Below are 26,370 nucleotides of genomic sequence, written 5' to 3'. Positions count from 1 at the left end.
AATACACGATTCCATGCTCTTTGTAAGGCACGTGACAGCTGAGTTCAGAGTTAAGATTTCTTTGTATAATCTGTTTCTGAGCTATAATTTGACAATATTACAAATAAATATAATTTTAAGATACAAGGTATCTTCAAGAAACCTCAAAACAGGATGCAATTTCAGTCAAGATGAATATGAAAAAGAAAATATTTAATTATTTGAACTGGATTTCAGCTACTGATTATGCATTTAGTAGCTGTTGGATCTCTCTTCTGCATTAATAAAACCAAGAGTACAAATCTATTTATACTGTTTATAATCTAGTATAAACTGGAAGTTTTGGATATATTATGTGTGTATTTGTTGAAAAAGAACTAAAGACTGTTTTGGCATGATGTTTGAGAGAATCCATCAGCATTAGCATGTCACATCCAGAGAGGGGTGGTCAGGGTTCAGAGAAGTGGGGGAGCACTGATGGGAAATGATAATGCAACTCTCACTGCTGTTCTGTCAGTAGACAGGTCAGTTCTTGTAGCAAATAACTGCTGAGCAGTAAATAAATGTCACATCAGGGATATGTACCTCTTACCCACAGGTTGCTTGAAGTAAAACATCTGTACAAAAAGGTGGAAAACCAAATAAAAATGGCCAAGATGGTTCTGATGAATGAAATTGATAAACGAACAAATATCCTCCTTGAACAACTGGAAGTGAGTAAGGCTAGTTGCATTTGATACCTTGGGAAATCAAACTAAATTACATTTAATCCCAGTGCCAGTAGAACGAATATAGACTGTGGGATCTATTGTGCCATTCCTTATATTTTCAAATATTTGGGTTTTTTTCTGCAGACTTTGATGTGGAATCAATGGTCGACAAAGATTCAGGGCAAAGTGGCAACATGTTTCTTTATCATGAGTTAACCACAATTTCTAATGCATTTACAGAGAATGTGCGCACCTTTTGAGCACTTAGAAAATAAACCTGATTCTGATTTTGATGTTTAATTTGTAGGAGCCCATTAACAGCTCAATCTCATTTCAGAAATGATTCTTTGGTCTAATTTCTGTAACAGAACTTGTGAGTTTTGACCCTTCAGTTTTTGGATGTCCAACTGAATTATATGAGATTTTGTTTTGAAATGTGCTGAGGAGAAAAATTGCTGATCAGAAATTCCAGATGAGAAAGTGGCCCACATGCAAATTTGATCCAAGTTCTACAGCTTTCTTGGGTGTTATGTTATTCTGTTAAACCAGGGCCAGAATGATGCAGATTGTTTGCTCCTGGGGAAGTCATTGTTCTTCCTGAATTCAGACTCATCTCCTGAGTTGGATTTGCTTTCTTTCTGTGATGGGTGGTTTGAAGAGATTGTGAAGAACAGTATTGCTGCAAATACTGCATCATGCAGTGCCAATGATTGCATCTGTTATGTGTATCTGAAGAATGACAGCCCTTTTCTACTGATTCATGTTATCAACAGAAAATCACCAGTGAGAGGAAGCAGAGACTGGAGCAGCAGCTGCAAAGTGTTGTGGTTTTAGGCAGACAGGTGGAACACGTCCAGAACTTCATCAGCTGGGCCGTGTGTAGCAAAAAAACCATCCCGTTTCTCTTCAGCAAGGAACTGGTAAGAGCAAAGCTTGTTGTGCAGTAATTGTGAGAACTACTTTAAGATCCTGACGTTGATCAAATAAAACATTTTCCACCATCTTAGAATTGTGAGTAAAATCATTGTCCTTTAATGTGCCCCCAGATTGTGTTTCAGATCCAGCGCTTGCTGGAGACAAACTGCAACATGGACACGGGCCCTCCTCTGAAAATCAGGTTTGCTTGGGATCCCTCCTACTGGACTAAGCAGCTCTCCAATTTGGGTAAGAAAATTAAATAGGCAAATGCCCAAAGCTAAGCTAGACTGATGCAGACAATACAGTGCCTCCCCTAAAGGGCTCTCCTTTCTTGTTTTGATATCCACTTCTGAAACTCTTGCTGTGTTCTGAAAAAAAGGGAGTGTGGCTGAACTCTCCTGTTTTTCTCTCTCCATTTATATCCACTCACCAAAAGACCATTGAGATGTCTGGTGCTTTCTGGTACATCACTAAGAGAGATGTACTGCTCTCTTAGTGGCCAAATGAGCTGAGCACTGTTGAGACACTTGCAATTGCTTGGCACAAAGATGGCTTTAAGACACTGTCTGGACAATAATTACAGTGATACCTATATATAACATGTCCATACTGTGACTTTGTTTCTCAGCAGCCACAGGTTTTCTGCAATGGCTTTTTACCATAAATTCAGCTCAGTGGGCTGATCACTGATCTAAGAGATTAGGTCTCTTCCCATTTTAAGGTATTAAAACATAAAAGGGGTAAAATGCTATCAAAAGTATTTTAAAAGCAGGGAGTAATCTCTTGATGGACACAATCATTTCATAGGTCACTTCTATTTCCAGCTTTTACAAGTCTCACCTACATAACATAATCTTTTATTTTTGTCACTTGCCCCCTGGAAGCTGTTTTTTGTACCTGTGCTTATGGATGAGAAAAGCTCGTACTTCTGTACAAATTGAAAGTATAAGCCATATCCATCAGTTAAGATAAAATACGGTCAATGTTTCAAAGTGTTTGCTGGGTAATTCAACTGTGAGTTCAACTGACATCAGTGGGAGTTTGGTGTGAATTGAAATACTAGATAAATATTGGAAAATTTATCTTGAATGGATGTTGGCAGACTGTTTGGATACAATATTTGAATATCTTTTACATTTGAAATGTGCATGATGGCCATTTCCTTGAGTACAAATTTTATTGTATACATTTGTTAAGACTATGGGAGGGAGTAAATTTGCTGGTTTTTTTCCAGGGGGTTTCACAATGGAAGGTGGACACCTTACTCACCCAGATGTACTGCTCTGTGGAAATATGCAAGGGTTGCAGCCCTCTCTGTACCGTGGGCACCCCTCGCCAGCCCCCCAGCTGGAGAGCAGCCAGCCTCACCAGTTCCCCGCCGCGCTGCCGTGCTCTGCGCCCGTGTGCTGCTCCCACTGTCTCAGCGTTCCTCACCCCAGCAAAGCCCAGCCTTCCTACCAAGACATGAGCCACCACAAGGGCTTCCACCAGCCTCCTGCCCTTCATCAGCAGCACTTCCCTCTGCAGTACAGCCTGCAGCCCCAGGACAGGGAGCCACGGGCTGCCCCCCAGCCCGTGAAGCTGCCGCCGGCCGGGCTGGAGCAGCAGCCGCGCTCGGAGCCGGAGAGCGCGGTGTCCGGGAGGGTGGCAAAGGCCTTCCCAGCCCAGCAGCTGCACCAGGGCTGTGCTGGGGTGTCCCACGAGGCTCAGCAGGTTCCCTTGAGCCACCCACAGGCTCCTCTGCAGACATCAGCTCTGGGAGTGCAGCTGGGCCACGTCCAGAAGATAAAACCCAGCCATGTGCCACAGCCACCCCCACAGCAGCAGCAGCAGCCCCTGGTGTCCCCCCCGGCAGGGCACGACGAGAGCACCCACAAGCAGGTCATCCAGCAGAGCCTGGACATCATGCACCACCAGCTGGAGCTGGAGGAGATGAAGAAGGATCTGGAGCTTCTCCTGCAGGCCCAGGGACAGCCCAGCTTGCAGCTGAACCAAGCCAAGCAGCCGCAGCACGTTCAGCAGACTATAGTTGGTCAGATCAACTACATAGTGAGGCAGCCAGCTCCAGCACAGCAGCAAGTCCAAGATGAAGCCCAAGTATGTTCTCTCAAAGTTATTTCCTACTGCATTTAGTCAGTGTAAGCTCAGAAACTGGACACACCTTTTATTGGCATCTTGTCTATGCATGCAGCAGAGAGGCTTCATGCCTCATGCAGATTGGGCCAAAATTTTCTGCCAAGTTTCTCTTTATTTTTTTCAAATTTTTTGTTCTGCATAACCACCCTGGATCCCAAAGATCTATATCTCTCAGTAGGCAAGGTGAGCAGTAATGTGGGAGAATAAAAGCACCATCACTCCTCCTTTGTGAATAGATGACAGGAGGACTGCCGTAGTTGCACTCTGCATTTCAACTCTTATTTACTGGAAACATTAGGACCTGAGTCCTTAAAAAGCATTAGATTCTGAATTATTATTGAAGAGAGAGAAGACAATTTCTTGGTTTGAGGGTTATTTCCCATTCTCTTTTTCTGCATCATGTCATTTAAGATTATCATCATTATCCAGGCATGCTGTTGTGCTACAGTTTTTTAGCAGGGCCAATGTCTTCCCTTTTCCTCTGTTAGTGAGGAGCCTGCTTTTGAAAGAGGGACAGTCCTTGGGGGTGAGCATCCAAGCTACAAGGCAAATCAGCTGCAGAATAAAGTGGCTTAGAAATTAATTTAAAATGGTGGAAAGGTGGCTCAGACTTGCCATTGTGTAAATTCTGTGGAGCTGCCACCTGGATAGTTCTCAAGGTAGATTACCTGCAAGGGCAGACTGCAACCTTTTGGTGTAGCTGCACATTTCAGCAGGTATATTGAGTCTTTTTTTTTTTTTATTTTTTTAAGAATTCATAAATATTTGAGAGAAAACTTTCTCAATTTATCTCCCTGCTTAAGGTTGCCTTGAACATCTCTGTTGCTTTAGAGTCTTTTTGGGCTTGTCATCATGTGTATGCTGTGAGTTGATGCATATTTGTTACTGTTTTTCTTCCTGAGCAGTTGAAAAGACAAATCCTCATTTGTGATTTGTAGGTCTGTGAGAGCTCCACAGAAGCTGATGCCCAGAAGCCTGTCATTCCTCTTGACAAAAGTGACAGTCCCTCCCTGTCACAACCCTTAGAAGAAGAAGCCAGTGGCAGGAGCCACTCCCCTGAGAGCACACTGCAGCAATCAACTTTCCATCCAGTGAGAAAGGTATAAAGAACTTATTAAAAAAATTAAAGGGAAAATAGGATTTTATAATACTGAATGTGGCATTGGAGTTTGCAATCAGGTGGAAAAATTAAAATGCAATAGAAGTCAGCCAAATGGCTTGTAAGTTTTGGAAGACAGTCATAGCCTGACCATGTGTGTATGTCACAGTAAGGTGCCAGGATGAGAAGCTCTTCTAGAGGCTGATGGTGTTTAGGTCTGGCTGGCATGATTGTTAGACATGAACTGGGAAATAAATAGATGCTCTATTTCTTCACTGCCTGAATTCTGCCTAGCTTCTATGTCTAGGGATTTAATTATTAGGAGTCGCTAACTACCATACTAGGAGCAGTTAATTTGAAAAAAATAAATAAAGCAGGAGTCAGAGGTGCTGATGAAATCAGGCCTGAGAAGCAATCTTCAAAATAGTTGCCTCAGAAACAGCACCACTAATTACTGCTGGAGGTGGGGTGCCTGAAACTCTGTTATACTTCTTCTCATTCCTCATGTATAAGCAGAAAAATCACAATTTCTCTATATCTAGAATATTTTATTATAAAATAGAGCCAGGCTTTGATCTTCCCACCTACTGTGAGGCTCTGACCATTGAAGAAGCAGCATGAACGCAACCAGGAAGGCCAATAATTATCACTAGACCCTTGCTGGCTCTGGATATCACCTGTGCTTTTGAAGCAGAGAATCTGCTTTTACTTCTCTGTACAGCTTCTTTAAAACACTCTAAGCAACATGTCATATTGTGGTTTTTCAAATCTGTTTATTACTTCAGTGCATGACTCATTTTGTGTACCATGTAGATGATCTTCATAGGTTTTTTTTCCTTGGAATTTGTCTGTGGAATATTGTGGAAGTACTTGTTTTTCCTTTCTATCCTCAAGCAGCAAGTTATTTTTCCTTCTTTTGTATGTGACTTTGTTGATGCAACATGTTTATGATGCAATACCCATCCAGAGAATTGTTGGAGATCCCTTTGGGAGTTGCAGAGATGTGGACCTGGAAGCAGAGTGCAAATCAGATTTGAAAGCCACGAAGAATTCTGTTTTATGGACCTGTAATGGAAGGTTATTCCCAACAGCTTAAGCAAGAAACATCAGAAAGAGGAAAGAAAATGGAAGCAGATGTGGAAGAGGGAGACACTAGTATAGTCTGATAGGAAAAGTGGGAGTGATGAAGGAGAAAAGGCTGATTTGTTGCTGTAGAAGCTGAGAAGGTGGCAAAAGGAGAATACTTCGAGGGAAAAGAAAAAAGGATTTTTTTCTAATGGTGCTGTGGAGCATATCCTCTCGTGCAGAAAGTTCAGGGGTGTCTGGTTTTTTGAGGTGCCTGCTACCTCTTCAAGAACGGAGAAGGTTCAACAGCTACAGAATCCATCTGTGATTGTATTCCTCTCTTCTAATGAGCTGTTTGTGATGAAGACACCTGGGTGGGTGAAGATACCGATAGCTCTGGCAAGGACAGATTAGAAATGATAAAGGGAAAAAGTAAACCCTTGACATATCTTCTTCATGAATGCTCCTTAAAGATGTCTGAGTGCTTTTGCTTTACAATTGGATTAAATCTGAGTTTAAATTGGAGATAGGTTCCTGTTTAAGATCAAGGGAATGTGTCTGTTCTCATCTGGTCCACCTGATTAAATGTTTTCACACTCACCTCCAGACAAAAATTTCTGCATAGGTGTTTGTCCATGTGCTCTCACATAGATTATGCTCAGAACATTTCATCTCTCTCAAGATCATCCTGGAAGACATAGAGAAAGTGAATGTGGACAAGTCTGAAATACCTGAAAAATACGGTGGGGAAAATGACTGGATAAATCTGCTGCCTGAGGAAGAACTGCTGTGTCTTTTGGAGAACAATTGCTTTTGGACTTCTTGGTCTTGTGTTGCATTTCTGCTGAACTCTGGCAGCCTTCAGCCAGGCATATTCCTAGTGGAGTACAGAATTCCCTGTTTGCTGAGATTCTTTCATTAAAGAGAAAGCAGTGTGCATCTGGATTAACTGTTTAGTGGTGTGGTTGCAAAGATCTGTCCAAAAAGGTCAGAAATAAAAGCTTTCTTTAGCTTGGTGTTTTCTTTTATTTTGGAGTGGGCAAGACTTGATTGGTCATGTAATTATTAAACCTCTGTGCATTAATTTTGAAATGTTTTTGTGGTATGAATTTGATATTATTAACTGATAACTAGATGAATTGTCTGGGTACAGGATTATATTTATTCATAAAGCAGTACAGAGAAGATGCTCTTAATAGTTCATGATTTAATTAGTTTGGGGTAGTTTTAATTTGTTTTACTCATTTTGGAATATTCATGGTGATATTTTGTCAGTCTTTCTGTCTTTCTGTACATTCCTCTAACTAATCTTTTTCTGTGAATTAATTTTTTGTGCAGAATAAATGTTTCTATACTTAGACCATTGATTGTTTGATATAAGTTAAGTGCTGCACTTTGCATAATGCTGGGCTTGATTAGCACTTTTTAAGAATCTCGCACTAGGAATGAAATCTTTCTGTTGATATGGAAAATAGATATATTTCATATTTCTCTGTCAGAATACCTCACTCACATAGCCAGGACCTCTGGTTTGGATTGTGGAGTTGTTCTGTCTCCATGCCTGTTAAATACCAAACCTCTCCAGCAGAGAGCAAATTTCTGAATAACTTGTGTTACCTGCACTGCATTTCCAGGGAGTTGTGCCAAACTCTAGCAAACAGATTTTACACAAACTATGGAAATGCTAATTTGCAGTGTGAAGGAATGAGTACTCGGTTTTAACAGTTTTGTGGAGAGGGTCACCAACCTCCTGCAACAATATGATCTTGCTGCTTTTACATAGTATGCTATCAAGTTATTAATTTGTGCACAAGACTAGAGAGGTCACCTATTCTGGAATAAAGGTAAGAATAATAAGATATTTTGGGCCTAATTGTGTTTTCAGGAGTAATAACAGGAATACAGTCTGTTTTGTTTGCATGTACCTAATTGTCATTTCTGCTGTGATGAGCAAGAGGTCTATAGGCTGCATCTAGCATGTGAAGAAATGTCATGATTACTGTAGATCTAAAGCACAGATTTGTAATTTGAGCCTCAGGCACCACTGCAACAGCCACTGGTGTTGATGCAGAGCTGAACATCTCTCCTCCTCACACTCCATAAAGTGCAGCCCCTTCTCCCCACTTTGGAGCAAGACCCTTACCTCTGCTAGCTAATCTTCTGCTTAAAGTGAATCTCTGAATATGTTGTGCACTGCCTTAGTGGGTTATCACTGAGCAGCTGCACCTGATCCTATATAAATATAGTCAACAGGAGATCCTTAGGGAAGGGCATCAGAAATAGACAAATATAAACTGATGGTCCACTATCCCAGATTCTGGAAGCCAGCACTTCAAGGATTTTCTGACCTGAAGGCTGTACCCAGACAATTGTGGTTTAGAGGACTTTCCAAGACCCCCCCCTTCCAGTGAATTAGAAAAAATCAGTGGAAAGGAGTCTATGAAGAGCTCTAAACCACTATTTTGAGTCCATTTTAATACTAGTGTAGAATACTCCTCAGCATTCTACACTAGTTGAGTTTTGCACTTCATGAGATCATCTGTTTGCTTACCTTAAGTCTCTTGCCTGATACCTTCTGATTTTTGTTAGGAAAACCAGTGAATAATCAGTCTATATTCAGCCCATTCATAATATATGTATTTTGTAGGAATACATTGAATTTACTCTTGAGAGTTTGTTTTTGGAGCTTAAAAGGAACTTCTTGCCTCTCTAGAGTTGGGTGAAAGCCATTCTGTTCTTCGGTCCTTTGTGTGTTTGACTATTTTCCCCATATTTTGTGGCTTTGATAAATAATTTTTGAGACCAAAATTAGCAAAGAAAGTGTAAACACTTGGAAATGATGTGTAGTGTATTATATTTGTTGTATTCTTTTTGATTCACAAAAAGTTCCAGCTTCTTAGTCCAACAGCTCTGTTTGTCTCAAGCACCATAAAGTACCTGAAATGGGGAAATCCTAGGGAATATTCCATGCTATCCATGCATCTTCAGAGCACTCTGAGAGGCTTCTCTTTTATTCCAGATATATGCTGTGGCAGCATTTCATGAATGCATGAATGGTGACAGTTCATGGTGAACTTCTCTTTTTTTTTTTTTTTTTTTTTCCTTGAAAAACCCATGAAATTTGTGTGAAGGGTGCTGTAGAACCGAGTACAGATTTTATGTAATGGTAGTATTGCACAGAGCATGTTGTGATTACTTAGTCACTGAAAGTAATAATTATTTAATATCCAGCCCTAGAACTTCAAATCTGACCTTGGGACCAAAATGGATTTCTTGCTGCTATTTTTTTCCCCTTAATTACTATTAATTTTAGAAGAATTAGTGATGAAGGAAATAATAGCCTGGAGTTTGAGGTGCTATAAATTTCTCAAGTAACAGAGTATGTTTTTTACTGTAAAGAATTGAGCCGCTCACGGCACAAATACCTTCATGCTTAATGCAATTAGGTACATTTCCCAGAATGTTAATTTTACAAAACCCTTTTCCTTTGACCTGAAAAAAAGAAGATAAATAAAACATGATGCTGCTTGCTCCATGCAGTCTCTTCCTCCTTCTGCTTTAAGCCCGCTCCAGTTTATTCAGACAAATTGCTAAGGAAGATTTGGATTCTTTCTGTCTCGTGAAAGCAGGAAGGAAATCCTTCGGATTCTGTTCTGAAACTGGGAATGGGAAGCGTGTGCAGCCCGTGCTATCAGTGCTGCTGTGTTAAGCAACTGGATTGGAGTAGTACATTTGTTTAACCTTCCAGCATAATGAGCTGCCAGGGGGATTACTCCACTTAATAGCAGCCGTTCATTACTCTGCATCCATTTGCAGCGTGGTGTTTCTCTCCCATAGCAAAGAGAATTGGCGCTTCCCAGTTTTAGCTTCCTTTATCAGTGACACTTAATGTCAACAGCCCCGAGGCTTTGCCAAAACAATCCTAACAAATCCTAATCCCACTGTTTCAAGGTAAGTATTTGCTTCTCAGAATTCTTCTGTATTGGTGCTGCATGTTTACGCTGGACCTTTTTGGAATGCAACAGTGATCAAAGAAATATTTAAACTGAACCATGTGTTTATTTTTTATTCTCTGCAGGCACTTTGCATGTTCTTTTTTTCTTACTTTTCACTACCATAGCTAAGAAAATTGTGGTAGAAGGCGTTTTGGGGTGGTGATGCTGCTGCCATTATATTATAAGGATCATCAGACCAAAATTAATTATGAGACAATGAGAATTCCATTTATAGTGACACAGATGTAGTTCAATGTGCCAGGCTGTACATTAAAATGTCAAAAAAGTTCAAAATTTACCAACAGCTGAAGCCACCCTCTGCCCAAGAGCATAATTAATGCTTGTTGTTGTTCAAATGTTGCAGTGTAAAGGCAATAGAGCTTTTATAAAACAGATAAATCCTTTAAAGGCGTCCCATTTGCAAAATCTAGCTGAACTGTCAAGGGAAAAGAGAAATTTTTGCTAATGGCAAAAGAAATGATTATTTTAGGGAGTGAGTTAATAGTCTATTAATGAGCCTTGTTCCCAGTGCATTGTTCACTTCACACTTGACAGCAGCTCCATGGATCAGAATGGAATGTGTCTGTTCTTAACTGTGAGTTTTAATATTTTGCACTGAAAGATCATAATGTTGCTTCATCATTAAAATAACCACAAAATTAACTTTTGCCCCAAGGGAAAGACAGATGGCAGTTTGATGGCCTCATTATTCTTTTTAACAAGAGCAAGGTTTGCCATTGGCTTATATAATCTAAAAAGATCTCTGAAGAAACTGATGCTTGATATAAGAGTAAAAAGGACATAGCCACACCATGCAACTAAATTTCACCTTCCTGAAAATCTTACATGTGTGTCTCCATTTATTTTCCCTTCAGTAGGAGTCATCCCAGTGACTACTCCCAGTAAGTAAACTTGTGTCACTGCAAGCCAGGAGAAATCCTAAATTGCCTTAGGAGGGGGAACATTTCACTTGAGCTGCACACAGAGGGTCAGGTCTCACCACATGAGATGATGGTACGTGCTTGTAAACGAGTCAAGGAAGGTGTGGGTAGTGATTGGAGGAGCTGAATGGCCAGAAGGTCTCCAGTTAACTTGGGAGCAAATTTGGGTGGTGTGCCTGCCCTGTGTGTGCCTCAGCATGGCCATTTCCAATGGAGCACAGCTGTAGGGTACTTCTATGGACTCAGGGATTTGTGGATGCTCCATGCTTTGGAGAACCTGACTAAATAAATGTTTAGCTACCTCACAGGGGCTTAATTAATGCTCACAGTAGACTCTGAAGCAAGGGGAAAAGGCAAGGGCAGATTACAGTTTATCTTCAGCTCGAGCATGAATTCTGCTTGTTTATTTTAGTCTTTTGAGAGTGGTATGGGAACAATTCACATGTTAATTCTGTCATCTGAAAAAGGCTTGTGATAAAATGAGTGATGGAATGAAAAGACAAATGGGTACTTTGTAGGTCCCATTTGTCACTGCAATTGCAGGAACCTGTTACAAGCAAATTGGGGTGGCAAAGAAACATTTTTGATCTTTACGGACTTTAGTACGTGTGGCCTTGAAAAGTGGATTCCTTGCTGACCTGTGGAGATAACTTCGGTTTGAAACCTCAGCATTTTTAGGAATGCTCTGTCAGATAGTCTAAATGGCAAGTTTGGGCCTCCTCTGGTGCATTTCCTTACTGACTGTGGTCCAGTTTTCTGCTCAAATGTGAGGTGGGAAGAACATGTGTGGCCAGTTCCAGCCGCTTCCAAAAAGTTGTTCCAGCTCAGACAGCTTAGGTTCAGGGATGTCCATTGGACTCAAGAGGGGGAGAATGACCAATTCCCTGGCTGCAGGAACCCAGTGCTCCTTGGGGTGCCTTCTGCATGGAGGAACTGCTTCGAGCAGGCTCACTGCAGCTCTGTGTCCTGCAATGGCACAAACCTCCCCTGGCCGTGCATGGGAGCTGACCTCTTTCTGACTCAAATGCAGGTGTATTTTGTCTCATCAGATTAAGTAGTCACTCTTCAGGCAAAGCTCCCATCATAGCATTTATTGCAAATTGGCAAAGAGGAAATTAAATTGCATCCATAGTTAGGTGGGAATTAGTGTCTGTGGGCAGTGTTGTCCCGGCCCAGAGTTGCTGTGCATTGCAAGCAGAAGAATTCAAGGCTGGCAGGAGGAAGGATTTACATAGGCACATCTGGCAGCTCAGTCTAGGCTGCAGTCTTTGCCACTGAGGGGTTAAGATGGACAAAAGTATCAAAATCCCAAATGGAGTTTATGTTGAGAAAAAACTACTAATTAAATTTAGGAAATGGATTCTATCTCAGATTCACTTCTGAGTCACAGGCCTCTAGTGGAGAAATAAGTACAACAGTAAATTTAAACTCTAATTCAGATGCAATAGACACATTTCTATTGTCTTGATTTGTATTAAAATGAGTGCTACCTACTGTACTGCAGTCAAATGAAAAGGATATAGTCAGTCTAATGTAAAGGACAAAACACGAATGAACTATGATGAAATCAAGGCAAAATTGTGTATTCAAGTGACACAGATCTGTACTCTTCCAAAATTCCTTCTCTTTGCTTCACATGAATGCTGGAAGAGTCTTGTTTTCAATAGAGTCCCCCATTCCAGGGTGTGAGGCAGCTTAAGGACGTCACCTAGATGAGTGGGTTTGCTTTGGTTTGTGTAACAGCGACTCTGTGGGTTTGGTAGTGGCAAATCATGAGACAGTCAAAAATGTGTGTTGATACTTTGGTAAATATTCCCTTTCTTTGGAAACTGGGCATGTATCCTCATTAGTACATGTAGGATATTTCTGCATTTAATCTGTGTTATTTAAAGGGGAGGAAGTGCTTTAGGTTTTAATGAGACCAACTCACTAACTATCATAAAGTTTTTAGTATCATTAACAGGAGAAATAACTTCATGTACTTAAGTCAGAGTTAGATTTTATTTCTTCTGAATCTTCTTTCTGAATGATTTTATGTTCTTTTAATAAAATGACAAAATTTCTGATTTGAATCTTATTTCTTCTGGGAAAATTTAATGGAAAATAATAGGGTTTATGTCAAGGATTAATTTGGTACAGTGTTCTACATAGATTTCCCAATCATTGTAGGAGTTAAAAATCAGAATCCCTTGAATTCATCTAAGGAAGACATTTTTTTTGTAAGCACCAGAAGAGTAACCCAGTTGTCTCCTTTTCCAGTTTTTGGTTTTAATGGTGGAGAATCTAAAGCTTTTGGAAACAGCATAGGATTACAATAGATTCTTACAGCCCTTGTGACACAACTGTTTGACTATGTCAAGCTGAAACTGAGCATCTCATCTATTATAGAAAGAACAGTAGCATTTTGCTGCTGAAAAGCTGATTAATATATTGCATTTTTTCCTTCTTTTTGCTCTTCCCAGCGTTCAGCATCCCTGAGCTTTGTGGGCTTTCCAAGCAGTGCAGAAATGGAATTATCTCCCATGAGGTTACTCAGCTCAGCTGACTCAGAGGCGAAAGGTGCAGCTGCTGTGACACCTGGCCTGTCCCCCAACGCCCTCTGTGAGTGTGACCCTGCAGCAGAGCCCCTGCCCAGCTACAGCCTGGCCCTGGGCAGGGCTCCCAGTGACCCCAGCCCTGGGGCTCCTGCTGCCCCTGCACCCAATGATGCACTCCAGGGAGGCACCAAATGCAAGGTAGGGATGGCTCACACTCCTCTGCTCAGAGGGAGTCCGCTTCCCTTTACAGCACGTTATTGTTGGTCAACCAGTAAAAATGCTGTTTCAATTACAGTTTTCCTTATCTGGTATTTGAAGACTGATTACAAATTATATTCTTAACATGACAAGAAGGAAAGCTCATAATTGAGTTTTGCATTTCTTTCTCCCCTTTCTCCTGCAGCTAGAAAATGAAGACTTCAGTGCTGTGGATTGTCTTCTAGAAAACAGCTTGGCTACTGCTGGGCAAGAGGTAGTTAATGAATTAACTCTTTCTATGCAAAAAGTGATGGAAGAACCTATTAATCTTTCAATCAAAAAGTCCCAGCATTGCACTTCTCCTTCTGAACTGCTCAGCAACCCTTCTTTCCTGCCTGTGAATGCCAGAATGAGACAACCTAGAAGCAAAGAAGGTACCAGGCTTTTAATTATTTCCTTTAGGTTTGGGTTTGTTTTTTTTTTTTTCTTAGCACTGTGCATTGCTAGCATGGCAAAGCAGTATGCTTATTAATATACTTACATGTAAATGTGCTTTTCCAGCAAGCTTCAAATGTTATCAGAGTACTTAATCCAATGGAAAAGTGTGTTTGATCTCATTTGTGGAGGAAAAACATGGAAATAATATGCTTTGAATTTGTAACATCCCTCATCTGTGAACCAGAAACGAGTGTGACTGTATGAAGTACCTGGAGTATTAGTTCTTTTAGAAGCACTCCTGTTAATGAGACCTGCAGTTATGACTATTGAAGAGGTGGTTTGAAGAGTTCAAATTCAATTAAAAAAACCCACGTTACTTCCAAAATGTAATGTGCCTTCTGCTAAGTCCTCCATATCAGTAGCATGCCAAATTTTTGTTAACACATTGCTCAGCATGTGCCTTTGCTTGGCTTTGTCTACTGTGGAATATTCCCTTCAGCCAAGGCCTATTTCTTCAGCCCTAATGGAGAATTAGGCTTTACTTAACTCTTTTCATGGGCAAATTGCCAACATTGTGCTACACTCTAAAGGCTCATTCCTGCAAACTCTGAAAGTCAATGGGACTATTCATGCAAGCAAGGGATTGCAGGATCAAGCTGTTATCCCATGACTTATGCCAATATTTGGCTGCATTTCTCTATAGAAGATGAATTAATATTTCTCTCTCTGTGCTGTATTTTTATTCAGAGAATTCTAATTAGTACAAAGGAGGCCTAGCCCAGTGAGCCAAGGAAAAGTATTTGTCTTCTCTTCAATGTCCCACGCCAAACCGTGGCAATTATGGCACAATCATTTGTGTGAGCTGTAAGAATCAGGGGCACCCCTAAAAAGCTGTGCCTCAGGCAGGCTGAAGTGTCTTGGGGAGGAGCAGCAATGTGGTATCTGGGGTGGCTTGTGTGACACCACACACAGGGGCAGCCCCAGCATTCAGAACCTCACTGTCAGTAGAGGATACTGCAAATTATCTGGCTATAAAATGCAGGCCCTGTTGTGCAAGAGGCTGGAAAGCCTCAAGTGCTGGATTCAGTGCTGCTCCCTTTTCACAAGGAAGGGTCAGGAGCGAGCAGTTCTTATCCTGTCAGTGTTTAGGGGCATGCAGTGAGGAGATAGAGTCACCAGTGCACCATAAAACACGAATTCTGCTGCAGAGGCAATGCTAACTCTGCTGGTGGCTCTGGGTAGGACTTGCTGGCTTCAGCAGTGCTGTGCTGCCAAGCCTCATTCCTTCTGGTAAATGTCTCCAGTGACTCATCCTTTTCTAATAGCAAACCTAAACATTTCAGCCTAATTTAAAACAAAATTATTCTTATCCTAGGCATACAGGATGTGGTAAAAATTGTGCTGAGATAATTTTCCCTCTTACAGCCACTTTTTTTTCTTATGACTTGCATAAACACCCCTCCCTCCTCTTCTCTTTCCTAGACTAAACAAATCTGATGGTTTCAGCTTCTCCTCATGGATCAAGGGTTTGATTTTTTTCAAAACCACCTCATTCCTCTGTGCTATTTTGGGTTCTCTGCAATTAAGGAGTGCTGCCCACAGCCAAATGCAGCGCTCAGCTGAGGCCTCTGGGATGCCATGAAGAATCAGGGTATCAGCTCCTTGTGTTTTACATTCCTTGCTGCTGGAGATAGCCTGCAGGATGGCATTCCTCCCTTCTGCAGCAGCAGCATTAGGGGGCTGACTGTGTAGAGAACAGCTCACTTTAACCCTTAATTCCTTGCAAGAACATTTTCCTAGGCAGTTTTCCTTTGGGATTAGATTCATCTGACCCTTTGTGAGCACAGTGACCTCAATTCAGTCCTACTGATTTAGGAGATTTTTTCCTCTGATGCCCTAAGGTCTATTTTTAACTGAAAACATTGTCCATGGTGCAACCCCTCTAGTTTGGTGTTTCCCACAAATTTTACAGGCAGTATTTTTTGATGGGCTCAGTTGCTGATGGAAATGTTGGTTAATGTAGGAAGCCAGCACCACTGGAACATCCTCTGCTTTGGCAGTGTGCAACGAGAGCTGCTCCTTCAGCTTGGTGTGCAGTCTCCTTTAGGAATTCTGTCCATAACAGGGCTGCCCACCCTTCACCAGAGCAACAATCACAAGTGAATAATGCCTTAGGTGTGATGTGAAATGCACCTTTCCTTGTTAGTCTTAATTTTATTGTTCCTTGTGGCAGGTACTGTTGACCTGAGCTAGATTTTCTTTTAAAAATCGTCTTTTTTGGCCCTCTCTTATCTCGACATAGCCATGATATTGTGTTTGTTTCTTGTTTGTATTGACTGTGTCAAACTAATTCCTAACAAAAGGTGAGATTACAAAATTTTTCAGTTGATTTGTATTTCTGAGGGCATCCACTGAGGCATTTGTCTCTATCCTATCCCATCTCCCCAGAACTGTGCTATTACTTGTGTTTAATGTCAGTAAAAACTACAGCCAAATGCTGATACAGCTACAAAAAGCTACAGCTAAATAAATAGCAGATAGTTTTGAGTTCACGTGTTTATGTGTTCCAGATACTGGAAAGGAATTATAGTGTAACTTTTGTCCTGTGGTGGCAGATGGGAGACACAATTTACTTCCTGTTTTCAAGTAACTGGAATTATCCAGAAGCTTCTTTGCATGGAGCTGGAGACAGCAAAGATTTCCTGAGCCCTGGGGGTTCAGACCTCATGGGGTCTGTTTTTCTCAAGTGAAGGCTGTATGGCAAAGAGGATTACTTATGTTGTTTCCATGTATATGGATGTGTGTGATATGGCTGTGTACATAAGTAATTCCCTGGGAAATAAATAATTTCTACAAAATATTTCATATATGCTCCTTATATTTGGAGCAGAAGCTGTAGTTAAAAGTAAAAAAGAAAGACAAAGGCTCTGCACTAGAACAGAAAATAGCATGCACATTTTCTATACATATAGATGAAATTATTCCATATTTCACTTATGATATCATATTAAACACCAGTCAGAAGTACATGAATATTGAAGTACTTTCTACCCTAATCTGCCTGTGATATTATAAATATTTTATTCATTTTCTTATCTTCTGTTCCAGATTCCAATAACTGTGAAAAGGAACATTTTGAAATGGATATGAAAAGCAATCAGAATGTCAGGTAGCAGAGTCTTTTTTTTATACAAAAGCACTGGCTGTGAAATTTTATGCATGTATTTAGAAAATTTGTCATACTTAATGATGATGGAGAACTTAAAAAGATTTCTAGATTCCTTGTAGGTATTAGTTCTGAAAGTTGTAAAGTGCTCTCCAACTTGAAAACAGCAATGAAAAAGATGTGGTGAATTCATGTATTTCTGTATAATTTTCCAGAATGAATAAACACTTGCAAACCTATCTCACTTGAACAATTAGAAAATGTTAAGCCCCAATGAAGGCTAAAAGATATAATGGAAACAGGATTAACTTTACCCCAACAATTTTATAAAATTTGATTTTCAACCATTGCTGTGATAATATGGTAAAGTTGATGATGTGCTGTGCTCCTGTTGAAACCTGCCACGCTGAAAAGTATAAAATATGACTTTAGTTGCGGTAATTAAGAATACAGAGAGCAGGGCAAAGCTTTAGCACAGGAGTTAGTAATGTATTTACACATATGATTAATTTAAAGTGATTGCATTCACATTTCTTAACGAAATGGTTTGTGAAAAAGTATCAAGATTTTCAGTGTCTGGCCACTGGAGTCAGAGTTACAAAGGAAGAGGAGCACAAACACTGGTGCATGGAACTGAGGAGAGAGGAGAATTCTGTGGGATGTTGATGAATTTAATCCCGTGTCCTCTTCACCCCAGAGGTGCCCCCAAGGAGCAGAGGATCCCCTACGTGCGGCTGGAGCGCCTGCAGATCTCTGCCGCGGAGGTGGGGGAGCTGCCCGTGTTCAAGCTCCAGCCACAGCACAACGGGCAGGAGGGCAGCTTCCTCCTGGTCATTGAGTGTGGCACACGCTCCTCAAGCATGTCCATAAAGGTGAGGGGATTGTCTTCAGGATTTACCTGCCTTCTGCCCTTTATCCCACTGGTTTGCAGGCACAGTTTCTGGAATATTGTACAGTAAAAAAATCTGCTGATTGTTGGACTCTTGGGTACTTCTATGATGGGTTGTGGTAATGACAGTACAGCTTTGAGCTTGCTCCTGCAAAGCTCAAGTGGAGCTCCCTGCATCTTCCATTTCTGAAACAATTTTGTTTTCATGTTCTAAGGAGCAACAGGGCTCACCTGTCTAGTTACAAATACAGGATAAGTAGCTTAAAACTGGCCTGAATATGTATTTGAGTGGTAGGAAGCAATCCCAGAAATTACAGTGTAATAGATTTTAAAAAACTATGTAGTCTATTTCTTCAGTGGAGTCTTGGCTGTGAAGACTTTCCACAGAAGGAAACAGGAATTTCTGGTGGGGAAAAAGACCTACACTTTTTTTATGTTTGGGGTTTTTTGGGGAGCTTGAGTGTTTACCATAAAATTTGCAAGTGATATTGTAGACTATCCTATTTCTATCACCTGCGGTGTAGAATCTGCACAGCTGTCTCACAGTACTGTGTGGAGGAAATGACCTGACCAAGGTGACCTGGCCAGCCAGTGGCAAGTGCCAAGAGTGTGGACCTCCTGAACTCCAGTAGAGTTCCCTGCAGAGAAGCACTTGGAAGCACTTGTTGGAAAATTGTTGGTAGTTGTGCCTTCCAAGTACCAGAAGTATTTGGTTATTTGCAGATAACCAATGATGCTTTATGCTGGTGTGTGAAAATGATGATTGTGTGATCCCAGATTTTTCTTCCTTCAAGATAAATAAAGATAATCCAGCTGAAGGACAGAAGTCCAAAGAGGAGAACTCAGAGGATGGGAGATTTCTCATCTCCCAGGCAGCAGGACAGACACAATCCCCATCTGTTGATCAGAAGCTCAGCAATGGCATCTCCAGCATGAAAAAATCCCCAGTTACTCAGGAAGTCAGTCCAATTGAAAATGAGGATTTCTGTGCTGTGTGTCTTAACGGAGGAGAGCTGTTGTGCTGTGATCACTGCCCCAAGGTCTTCCATCTCTCCTGCCATGTTCCAGCCCTGCTCAGCTTTCCAGTGTGAGTACGGATGACATTTCACTACTGTGCTGTTCCTGCTCACTGCCTGGGGGCAGAAGATATCCTCAGGGATTGATGTTTCAGGCTTATGCAAGGGCTGCATCTCTCACTTGCCTCTTTTGTTACTTTTTTGTCTTACATGCAAGGAACCAGATGAATTATGAAAAAGAACTACTGTGTCCTGTCACTGTGTCCTTTCTGCAGTCAACTGGCCTGTACAGCAAAGGAGGAGGCAGACCAGATTAAAAATTATTCATGTGACTCACTGGAGAAAAATAAAATCCTAACTCTCACATAGCACCTGGAGTGTAGACATCAGCTCTTCTTGGCAGAACAGAGACTAGCACAAGGGAAGGGCAATCAGTGAGGTTTTATTCAGTTTGTTAGCAAATTTTATGGGAAATATAGGATTATCAGGGCTTTTGTGGAAATATTTTAGTCATTTCTTTGCCTAAGAAGCAATCTTTTGCAACTTGTCACAGATGGATTGTATGCAATGAACCAGAAATAGACACATGTCTACATACCAACCTTAAAAGTGAGACTGAATAATGTGCATTACTGTGGTATGCAATTCTAAATTTGTTACAAGTCATTACTAAGTGGAACTGAAGTCTACTTAATTTGAGCCAAGCTCAAATCATTGTCTCAACTGTGAAAAATATGTTGTAAGGCATTAATTTGGAGATTCTGGTTTCTCCTTTCTGTTTAAAAATCAGGACTTTTCTTCTCTTGGGTTTCATTCTTTTCTCTAGTGGTGGAGTCATTACCGTCTAGTTTCAAAGCACTGTGAAAACCAAGTTTTCCTGTTAGAATAAACTTTAAAGGCAAAGTAAAACTCTAATGAAGTAAATTAATTCCCTTAACAAAAGTTATATGTTAATAATTCTTGAATATATCGTCATCTGTAGCTATTCAGACCCTAATGTTGTAGAAATTGCATCACTGCCTTCACTAAATTCCTCAAGAGGTTTCTGAAAATGCATCTACTAGCATGGGCACACATGCCCTTGCAGGATTATGTCTGTTTGTTTTGGGGACCTGTGTTATCATCACACCTTTTCTGATATGTTGATTTCTTAGATAAATATGTCAATTATTGTATCAATTGTTAATTAATATCTCAGTTATCAAAAGGGTCTGGGTTTCTCTTACGAACAGTTGCTGCCTGTTTTTCCTTAGTGTTTTTTTTTCAAAGCAGAACTTGAATCAGTGCAGCTGCATACACTGCTGGTAGATTATTTCAAACACAATTTTGTTTTCTTTTCCCTTGTGACAGGAAAAGAGCTGTGAATAGAATCTGAAATGATTATACTTCTAAGTGGATTCAGATGCAATGCAAAGTATCAAATACAATGGGCTTCAGATTGCCTGCTATCATAATGCTAGTTAAGGATGAGGCTTTCAGTGGTTTCTGAGGTTTGCTGTTTGACAAGGTTATAGAGAAAATTCCCCACCAATTTTTTTGTTTCCTGTTTTGCAGGGGGGAATGGGTGTGCTCGCTTTGCCGTAACCCTGCCAAGCCAGAGGTGGAGTATGACTGTGAGAACACTCGCTACAGCCACAGCCACAATGCACAGTATGGCCTGGCTGACTGTGACCAGAAGGTGGGAATCATTATGTCGTGCTCTATTTGGAGCAGGACATATGACCTCAGCATGAGGCTTTGCATTTTCATGAGATGGTTTTCACTTGGCTGCTACTCAAATGTTATACACAGCAGTAAATACAACAAAAGCATTGTTATTATTTGGTTATGTATTATTTTGTATATTAGTTGGTCTTCTTTCTAGACATTGCTCTTCAATTTAAAAATGTTATAGAAAGATGAAGCAGGCAGATGTGGAAATTCTTTTCTACATTGAACAGGAAGTCACACTCAAGAGCATGAGTCAGTTTTGCCTGGTTTGTGACCCTGAATCTTTTTGCTTTAAAACTTGGCACCTTCTCAGGCTTCTATTTGGGTCAGTGCAATGACATTTTTGTGATGAAGACACTTTTTGGACACTTTTGAATTGGATTGAAATCATCAAACTGTCTTCTTCTTATGTCCCATTAGTTCCCTTGAAGATATTTAAGCTATTAACTCAGTCTAGAGGAAAGATCACTTGACACACCTATTACTAGTTTTCTCTACCAAATCTTCCATTAAATAATGACCTTTTCCTAAAGTCCATAGTGTTTGGAAAGCACAAATTCAATATAGATGTCATATGTATGTTGACGATAACTGGACAGAGAGGAAGCGTCCCCACAATTGAGCGCAGATGATGAGCTGGCCCTGTTTCTACTGTATTTGTACAACTGGGCAAAAGTTATTGGGATTTGGTTCTCAAATAGTGAAGTCCTATTTGGAAAATTGAATTAAGAGTTCCATTTTTGTGAGAAAATATGGTTTATAATGCCTATATAGTGCATTTTTTTCTCTAATAAACAAGCCAAACACTAGTATAAGTGTTTTACAAGTTAATGATGATTAAAGGGAATAGTTTTCATGCAGTACTACCAACTTATATCCATTCATGGAAACCAATGTGAGCAGTGGGAAACATTGCCCATTTAACTTTCCACATTGTTAGTGCTATTCTCCCAGTTGAGAGCCAGGGAATAGATCTGGAGCACACAAAGTAAATAATGATAGTCATTAATTCCCAATCATTTCCAGGAGAATGTTGCCTTTCTTGCATTTCTTGACTATCCTTATTTTCCAAGGTCTAACAATGCTATGAGGCAAAACGTTCCCCTGACTAGAGTGAAGTGTGCCATTTTGCATCAAAAATTCATTTGAGAATTATCATTTTTAAGTATGATTGGTTAACTAAGGGCAAGAATGAAACTCCCTTGTTTTGAACTAAAATTTATTACAATTTTGGCTTCCACAGAAGTGTGAAAAGCTGGTGCTCTCCCTGTTCTGCAGCAGTATGAGCCTCCCATTCCATGAACCTGTCAGCCCCCTGGTAAGTACTGCATGTGCAGGGATCAGAGAGAAACCAGAGAGCCTCACAAGCTTCTCCTTTGTCTTCTTGAAAGATATTCATGAGGGCTTTTTTCTGAAAAGTATTGCTTCCTAGGGAAGGGTGGGTGTTTCCTCTTCCAAGTGCCTTGAAGGCATCAGGCCAGAGGCAGGGAAACATTTGGCCAGTGCTCAGGCCATGTCTGAGTGCCAATTTAAGAAGCTGGTAGAATGGCAAAGGTGTATAAGGGGTTCCTGTGATTAAAAGAGTTGACTTGTTATGTACATGGAGAATATTGTACAGCCATAAGAGAAGTTTTCTCTAGAAGCAACCCTGAACTCCCTCTTTCCTTGCGCTGTGCACGCAGAAGGTAAATGTGACTGTGCAGGGAAGATGTAGAGATATCTGCTTCATCCGTCTACTCCACATTTGCAATGTGAACTGTCGTCTTTAAGGAAGGTGGTGACTTACACTATTGTAACAGTAGAGCACTATGTGCTAAAAGTTGAAGAGGGGAAAAATGAAGGTTTTATATGAAGGAGTAGTTCAAATAATGATTAAAACCCATTCCACCTAATAAATCTTGCAATGGACTTATGGAGCAAATTACCTAACAAGTAGGTTTAGACCCTGAAAGATTTAAGTAGTGGGATATCCTGGTACCTGATGCCCATTGACATAAGCTTTTGTTGAACTTTTTAAAGAGTGCACAGTGTCCTATTTTGAGTCACTCTTGACAGACTACTTCCCACATTATCAGCAGAAAGTATCACAGCACATTCTTTTTGTAACTGCTTGTGAAAAATGTCAGCTAGTTGTCAATTTACATATATTATTGTTCATTGTTAAATTTGGGTTATGGTTGTCTGGGGATAAACTTTACAAAGTGCAAGCAGCAGAGTAGTCACTCAAGTGTGCTGTTTTTAGGATCAATCTTGAAAACAAGTATGTTTTAATCAAATCCAAAAGCACCCAGGAAGACAATGTGCAAGTGTAGACACTAAAAGATTAGAGCTCTCCATCCTTATGCAAGGATTCCTCTGCAATGACTTCTGTCCAAAATTGCATAGAAGTCACTGGAGAGGAAATGTTTTAATGAAAAATGTCACATACCTGCCTTTTATTCTTATTGCAGGCTCGGCATTATTATCAGATCATCAAAAGGCCAATGGATTTGTCCACCATACGAAGGAAGCTGCAAAAAAAGGACAAGTCCCACTACTCTGCACCTGAGGAACTTGTGACTGACGTGCGTCTCATGTTTTGGAACTGTGCAAAGTTCAATTATGTATGTTTCTAAAATGCTTGGGTGGGGGGACACAAAGCAGGGGCTGGCTCTTTCAGTGGCTGTCCCACTGGTGCAATTACTGCTTCCATGGAAGTCAGATGTAGGATTGGGATAAACAGAAGTATTGATTAATTTTATTCTTTGGAAATTATATCAGGGCTTTTTCAATGACAGGAATGAAGTTTGTTTGAAGTTATATACGTATCTGAGAACTTGAGATATAAAAAGAGGGATCTAAAGAGGGGCATCTTCACAGACAGCTCTACAGAATGTTGCTGTGTTTGCTGTAAGAAGCCAATCATAGCCAGCAAAATACCTAGGGAAAATAAAATGCACAGAAATTCCTAAGCAGTGATCACTGCTGTTCTTTCTAGTTCACTGTGCATCTCTACTTCTTAGAGGTGCACAAACGTGCTCCTTAACAGCAGCATCAGGTTTTTACTTACACTGGAAATGCAGAGAGACTAATGGGCTGTAGGAAGTGTGCAGAGACTAATGGAGATGTAGCAGACAAAGCCAAGGAGAGGTGTTGGGATGGGGTAGTTATTTGGATTTGATCCTGGATGATTTCTGTGTGTGGTAGCACTGAATGCTTATTCATTCCCTCACAGCCGGATTCCGAGGTTGCTGAGGCTGGACGATGCCTGGATGAGTTCTTTGAGGACAAACTGAGAGAGATCTATCCAGACAGGCATTTCCCTTCAATGCAGCAGGATGACTCTGATTCTGAAGACTTGGAGAGCCAGAGCAGCCCCGTGGCATCCCAGGATTTCCAGTGGCCGTCGTACGGGCAGGAGTGCGTGCAGCCCAAAAGGAAACGGCGCCACGCTGTAAGATTGCAAAAGCAAAAGCACTTGGTTGCCAAGTGGCCTCCCTGCTAGCTCTGTTTACTGCTACTGATGGGAAGTTTTGGCAGGGCTGTCTGGGAAAACTGTCAAGCTTCTATCACGGATGTGTGATCAGTTCTACATGTTATGTCACGGTCCCTTGAGTGGAATAAAGTGTCAGATGTGTATAAATGTGCGAGCAGGAGCAAATGAAGCCTCTCAGGCTGTACAGTTATCTTCCTAGCAGAAAGCTCTGTCAAGGTTTGTAAAAAGATTAAGCCCTTTAGCTATTCATTGTTTGTTTCCTTTGTACACAGGACAGCGAAAAAACTAAAAGAATGATGTTTCAGCCAACTAACAGCCTTCCTCAGATATGACCTCCTCAAGATATGAGATTTGAGGAATCCAGCAGCATGACTGGCAGAGTTAAGGTGTGTGGGAGGAAAGCAAAGCGCTCGGGCTGTTTATTGAAACTCTCCTATCCTGCTGACCATATGCCTTATTTCTAGATCTTGTGGATAGACAACAGATCAAAATGTTTGTTTAAATCTGTCAACATCCCATCTGTTAAATCACATGTATGTTTCGCAGTGTTTACACTGAAGTACTAATGTCTTGGTCATAGGTAATGATAAACAATAATAAAAATAACATCCTGATAATACCTCATACTGCACTACTGTTTCATAATCTGTTCAATGTGGCATTGCTATTTTATAGAGCACAGGTAACCATGTAATAATCTTGCAGCCTCAGTGTGAATGCTGGCCATGCTTTGTGACAAATACAATGTGTAGCCATTAAAGCTGTAATCCTGTTGTCTTATTCAATGATTTTTCTGGGAACTTGGCTGCTCCAAAACCTGTGAGATAATGTGATTATCTGATTAGCTGTTTCTTTTGAAGCACAGCGTTTTCATTAAATCAGGAAAGAACAAGTGATAGTAATGCTAACGCAGGGGCTGTTTGAGGGCTGGTTCTCAGTGCATACTGGATGCTCTGTTTGCAAGGCATCATTCTTCTGGAATCTAATTCATGCTTGGTAAAGCAGTGTGGGATTTTGTAGCTCTCAAAGGCAGCATTTTTATACAACCCTAGGCAGTTGTTTTTCTATAAAGTAGATATTGGAATTCCGCAAATTAACTATGGAGTGAATTACATGGTTCTAGAAGTGCCTATAAAATAACGTCATTTATTTCTGATTTTCTTTTTGCTTATTACCTGTAGCTGTGATTATCAGCAGTGCTAGAAGATGATGATAATATAGAAGCTCAAACAGAAAGGCTAAGATTTCTTTTTTTTTTTTCCTAAATTTCACAATGTATAGGCAGAACACAACCAAGAACAGATTTAGAGTTCACTTGAACAAAGGTTGTGTGTCACTGTAGAGTCTGAAGGGTGGGGTGGGTAACAGGACATAACACCTGAGCAAAGAGTGAAAGTTTGCAAGCTGCTTCCCACCCCTTCCAGCAGCAGGTGAGCCACATCTCTGCATGGCCAGTGCTTTCCTCATGTGTGTGAGGGGCATCTTCCTCCTTAGAGCTCTGCCCAGCAGAACAATCCAGACTGGGGCCTAGCTCTGACACAGGAGGTTGTTGCAGCCCTCAAACACAATTAAAGTTCATTTTAATTAGGTTCCTGTAAATAAAGATGATATTTTCAGCATATTTTATATGGGCTATTTTGTCTGGTAACCATGTATGTTATTTTAGATAACACTTTAAAGGTTTATATATGCAATAGTAATAAGACATGAATGTTATATTCTACTGTGTGTGACTTACTGTTTGCCCTGTACCTGGTAGAGTTCTAATCTTTCCTTTTCTTTGGAGAAATGAAAATCTGGATATTAGAAACTGACTGGCAAACTGTGAGATGAAGGGACAGCCTTCACATTTTCCAAATGTGAATTCATATATGTTTGCTCTCTGTCAAATTCCTCAAAACAGTGAGAGTCTTGGCACAGGACAATGAGTGCAGGTTTGTCACTGAATTATTCGCCCTTATCTGTGCTGCAGGTATCACTTTTTCTCAGTTCCTCCACCAAAGAACTGTCTTTTTCCATTACTAATGCAAAAATAGTATGCTTTTTAGACTTCATCTAGGGGCAGTGGTAGAAATGTGAGAGATTAGTGATGACTTCC

The 26,370-nt window shown here is 40.7% G+C and overlaps 1 protein-coding gene across 5 annotated transcripts in view; it reads left to right on the top strand.

Moving 5' to 3' along the window:
• Positions 1 to 25,373, top strand: part of TRIM66 (tripartite motif containing 66) — a 54,695-nt gene extending 29,322 nt beyond the window's left edge. The window contains exons 6-20 of one of the 5 annotated variants that reach the window (XM_064715047.1): positions 578 to 692; positions 1,463 to 1,609; positions 1,736 to 1,853; positions 2,842 to 3,704; positions 4,682 to 4,843; positions 13,306 to 13,578; positions 13,784 to 14,012; positions 17,125 to 17,185; positions 17,880 to 18,054; positions 18,866 to 19,158; positions 20,642 to 20,765; positions 22,041 to 22,115; positions 23,248 to 23,361; positions 24,012 to 24,230; positions 24,545 to 25,371. In XM_064715047.1, coding sequence (XP_064571117.1) covers positions 578 to 692; positions 1,463 to 1,609; positions 1,736 to 1,853; positions 2,842 to 3,704; positions 4,682 to 4,843; positions 13,306 to 13,578; positions 13,784 to 14,012; positions 17,125 to 17,185; positions 17,880 to 18,054; positions 18,866 to 19,158; positions 20,642 to 20,765; positions 22,041 to 22,115; positions 23,248 to 23,361; positions 24,012 to 24,230; positions 24,545 to 24,604 — 3,028 coding nt within the window. In that variant the 3' untranslated portion in view covers positions 24,605 to 25,371. Of the gene's footprint in view, positions 1 to 577; positions 693 to 1,462; positions 1,610 to 1,735; positions 1,854 to 2,841; positions 3,705 to 4,681; positions 4,844 to 13,305; positions 13,579 to 13,783; positions 14,013 to 17,124; positions 17,186 to 17,879; positions 18,055 to 18,865; positions 19,159 to 20,641; positions 20,766 to 22,040; positions 22,116 to 23,247; positions 23,401 to 24,011 lie in introns of all 5 variants that reach the window. The other 4 variants (XM_064715050.1, XM_064715049.1, XM_064715051.1 and 1 more) reach the window with 4 other exon arrangements.
• Positions 25,374 to 26,370: the final 997 nt, after the last annotated feature.

The sequence above is a fragment of the Zonotrichia leucophrys genome, chromosome 5 (genome assembly GCF_028769735.1).
Source record: "Zonotrichia leucophrys gambelii isolate GWCS_2022_RI chromosome 5, RI_Zleu_2.0, whole genome shotgun sequence".
Lineage (NCBI taxonomy): Eukaryota > Metazoa > Chordata > Aves > Passeriformes > Passerellidae > Zonotrichia > Zonotrichia leucophrys.
This window is presented reverse-complemented; position numbering and strand designations above follow the sequence as displayed.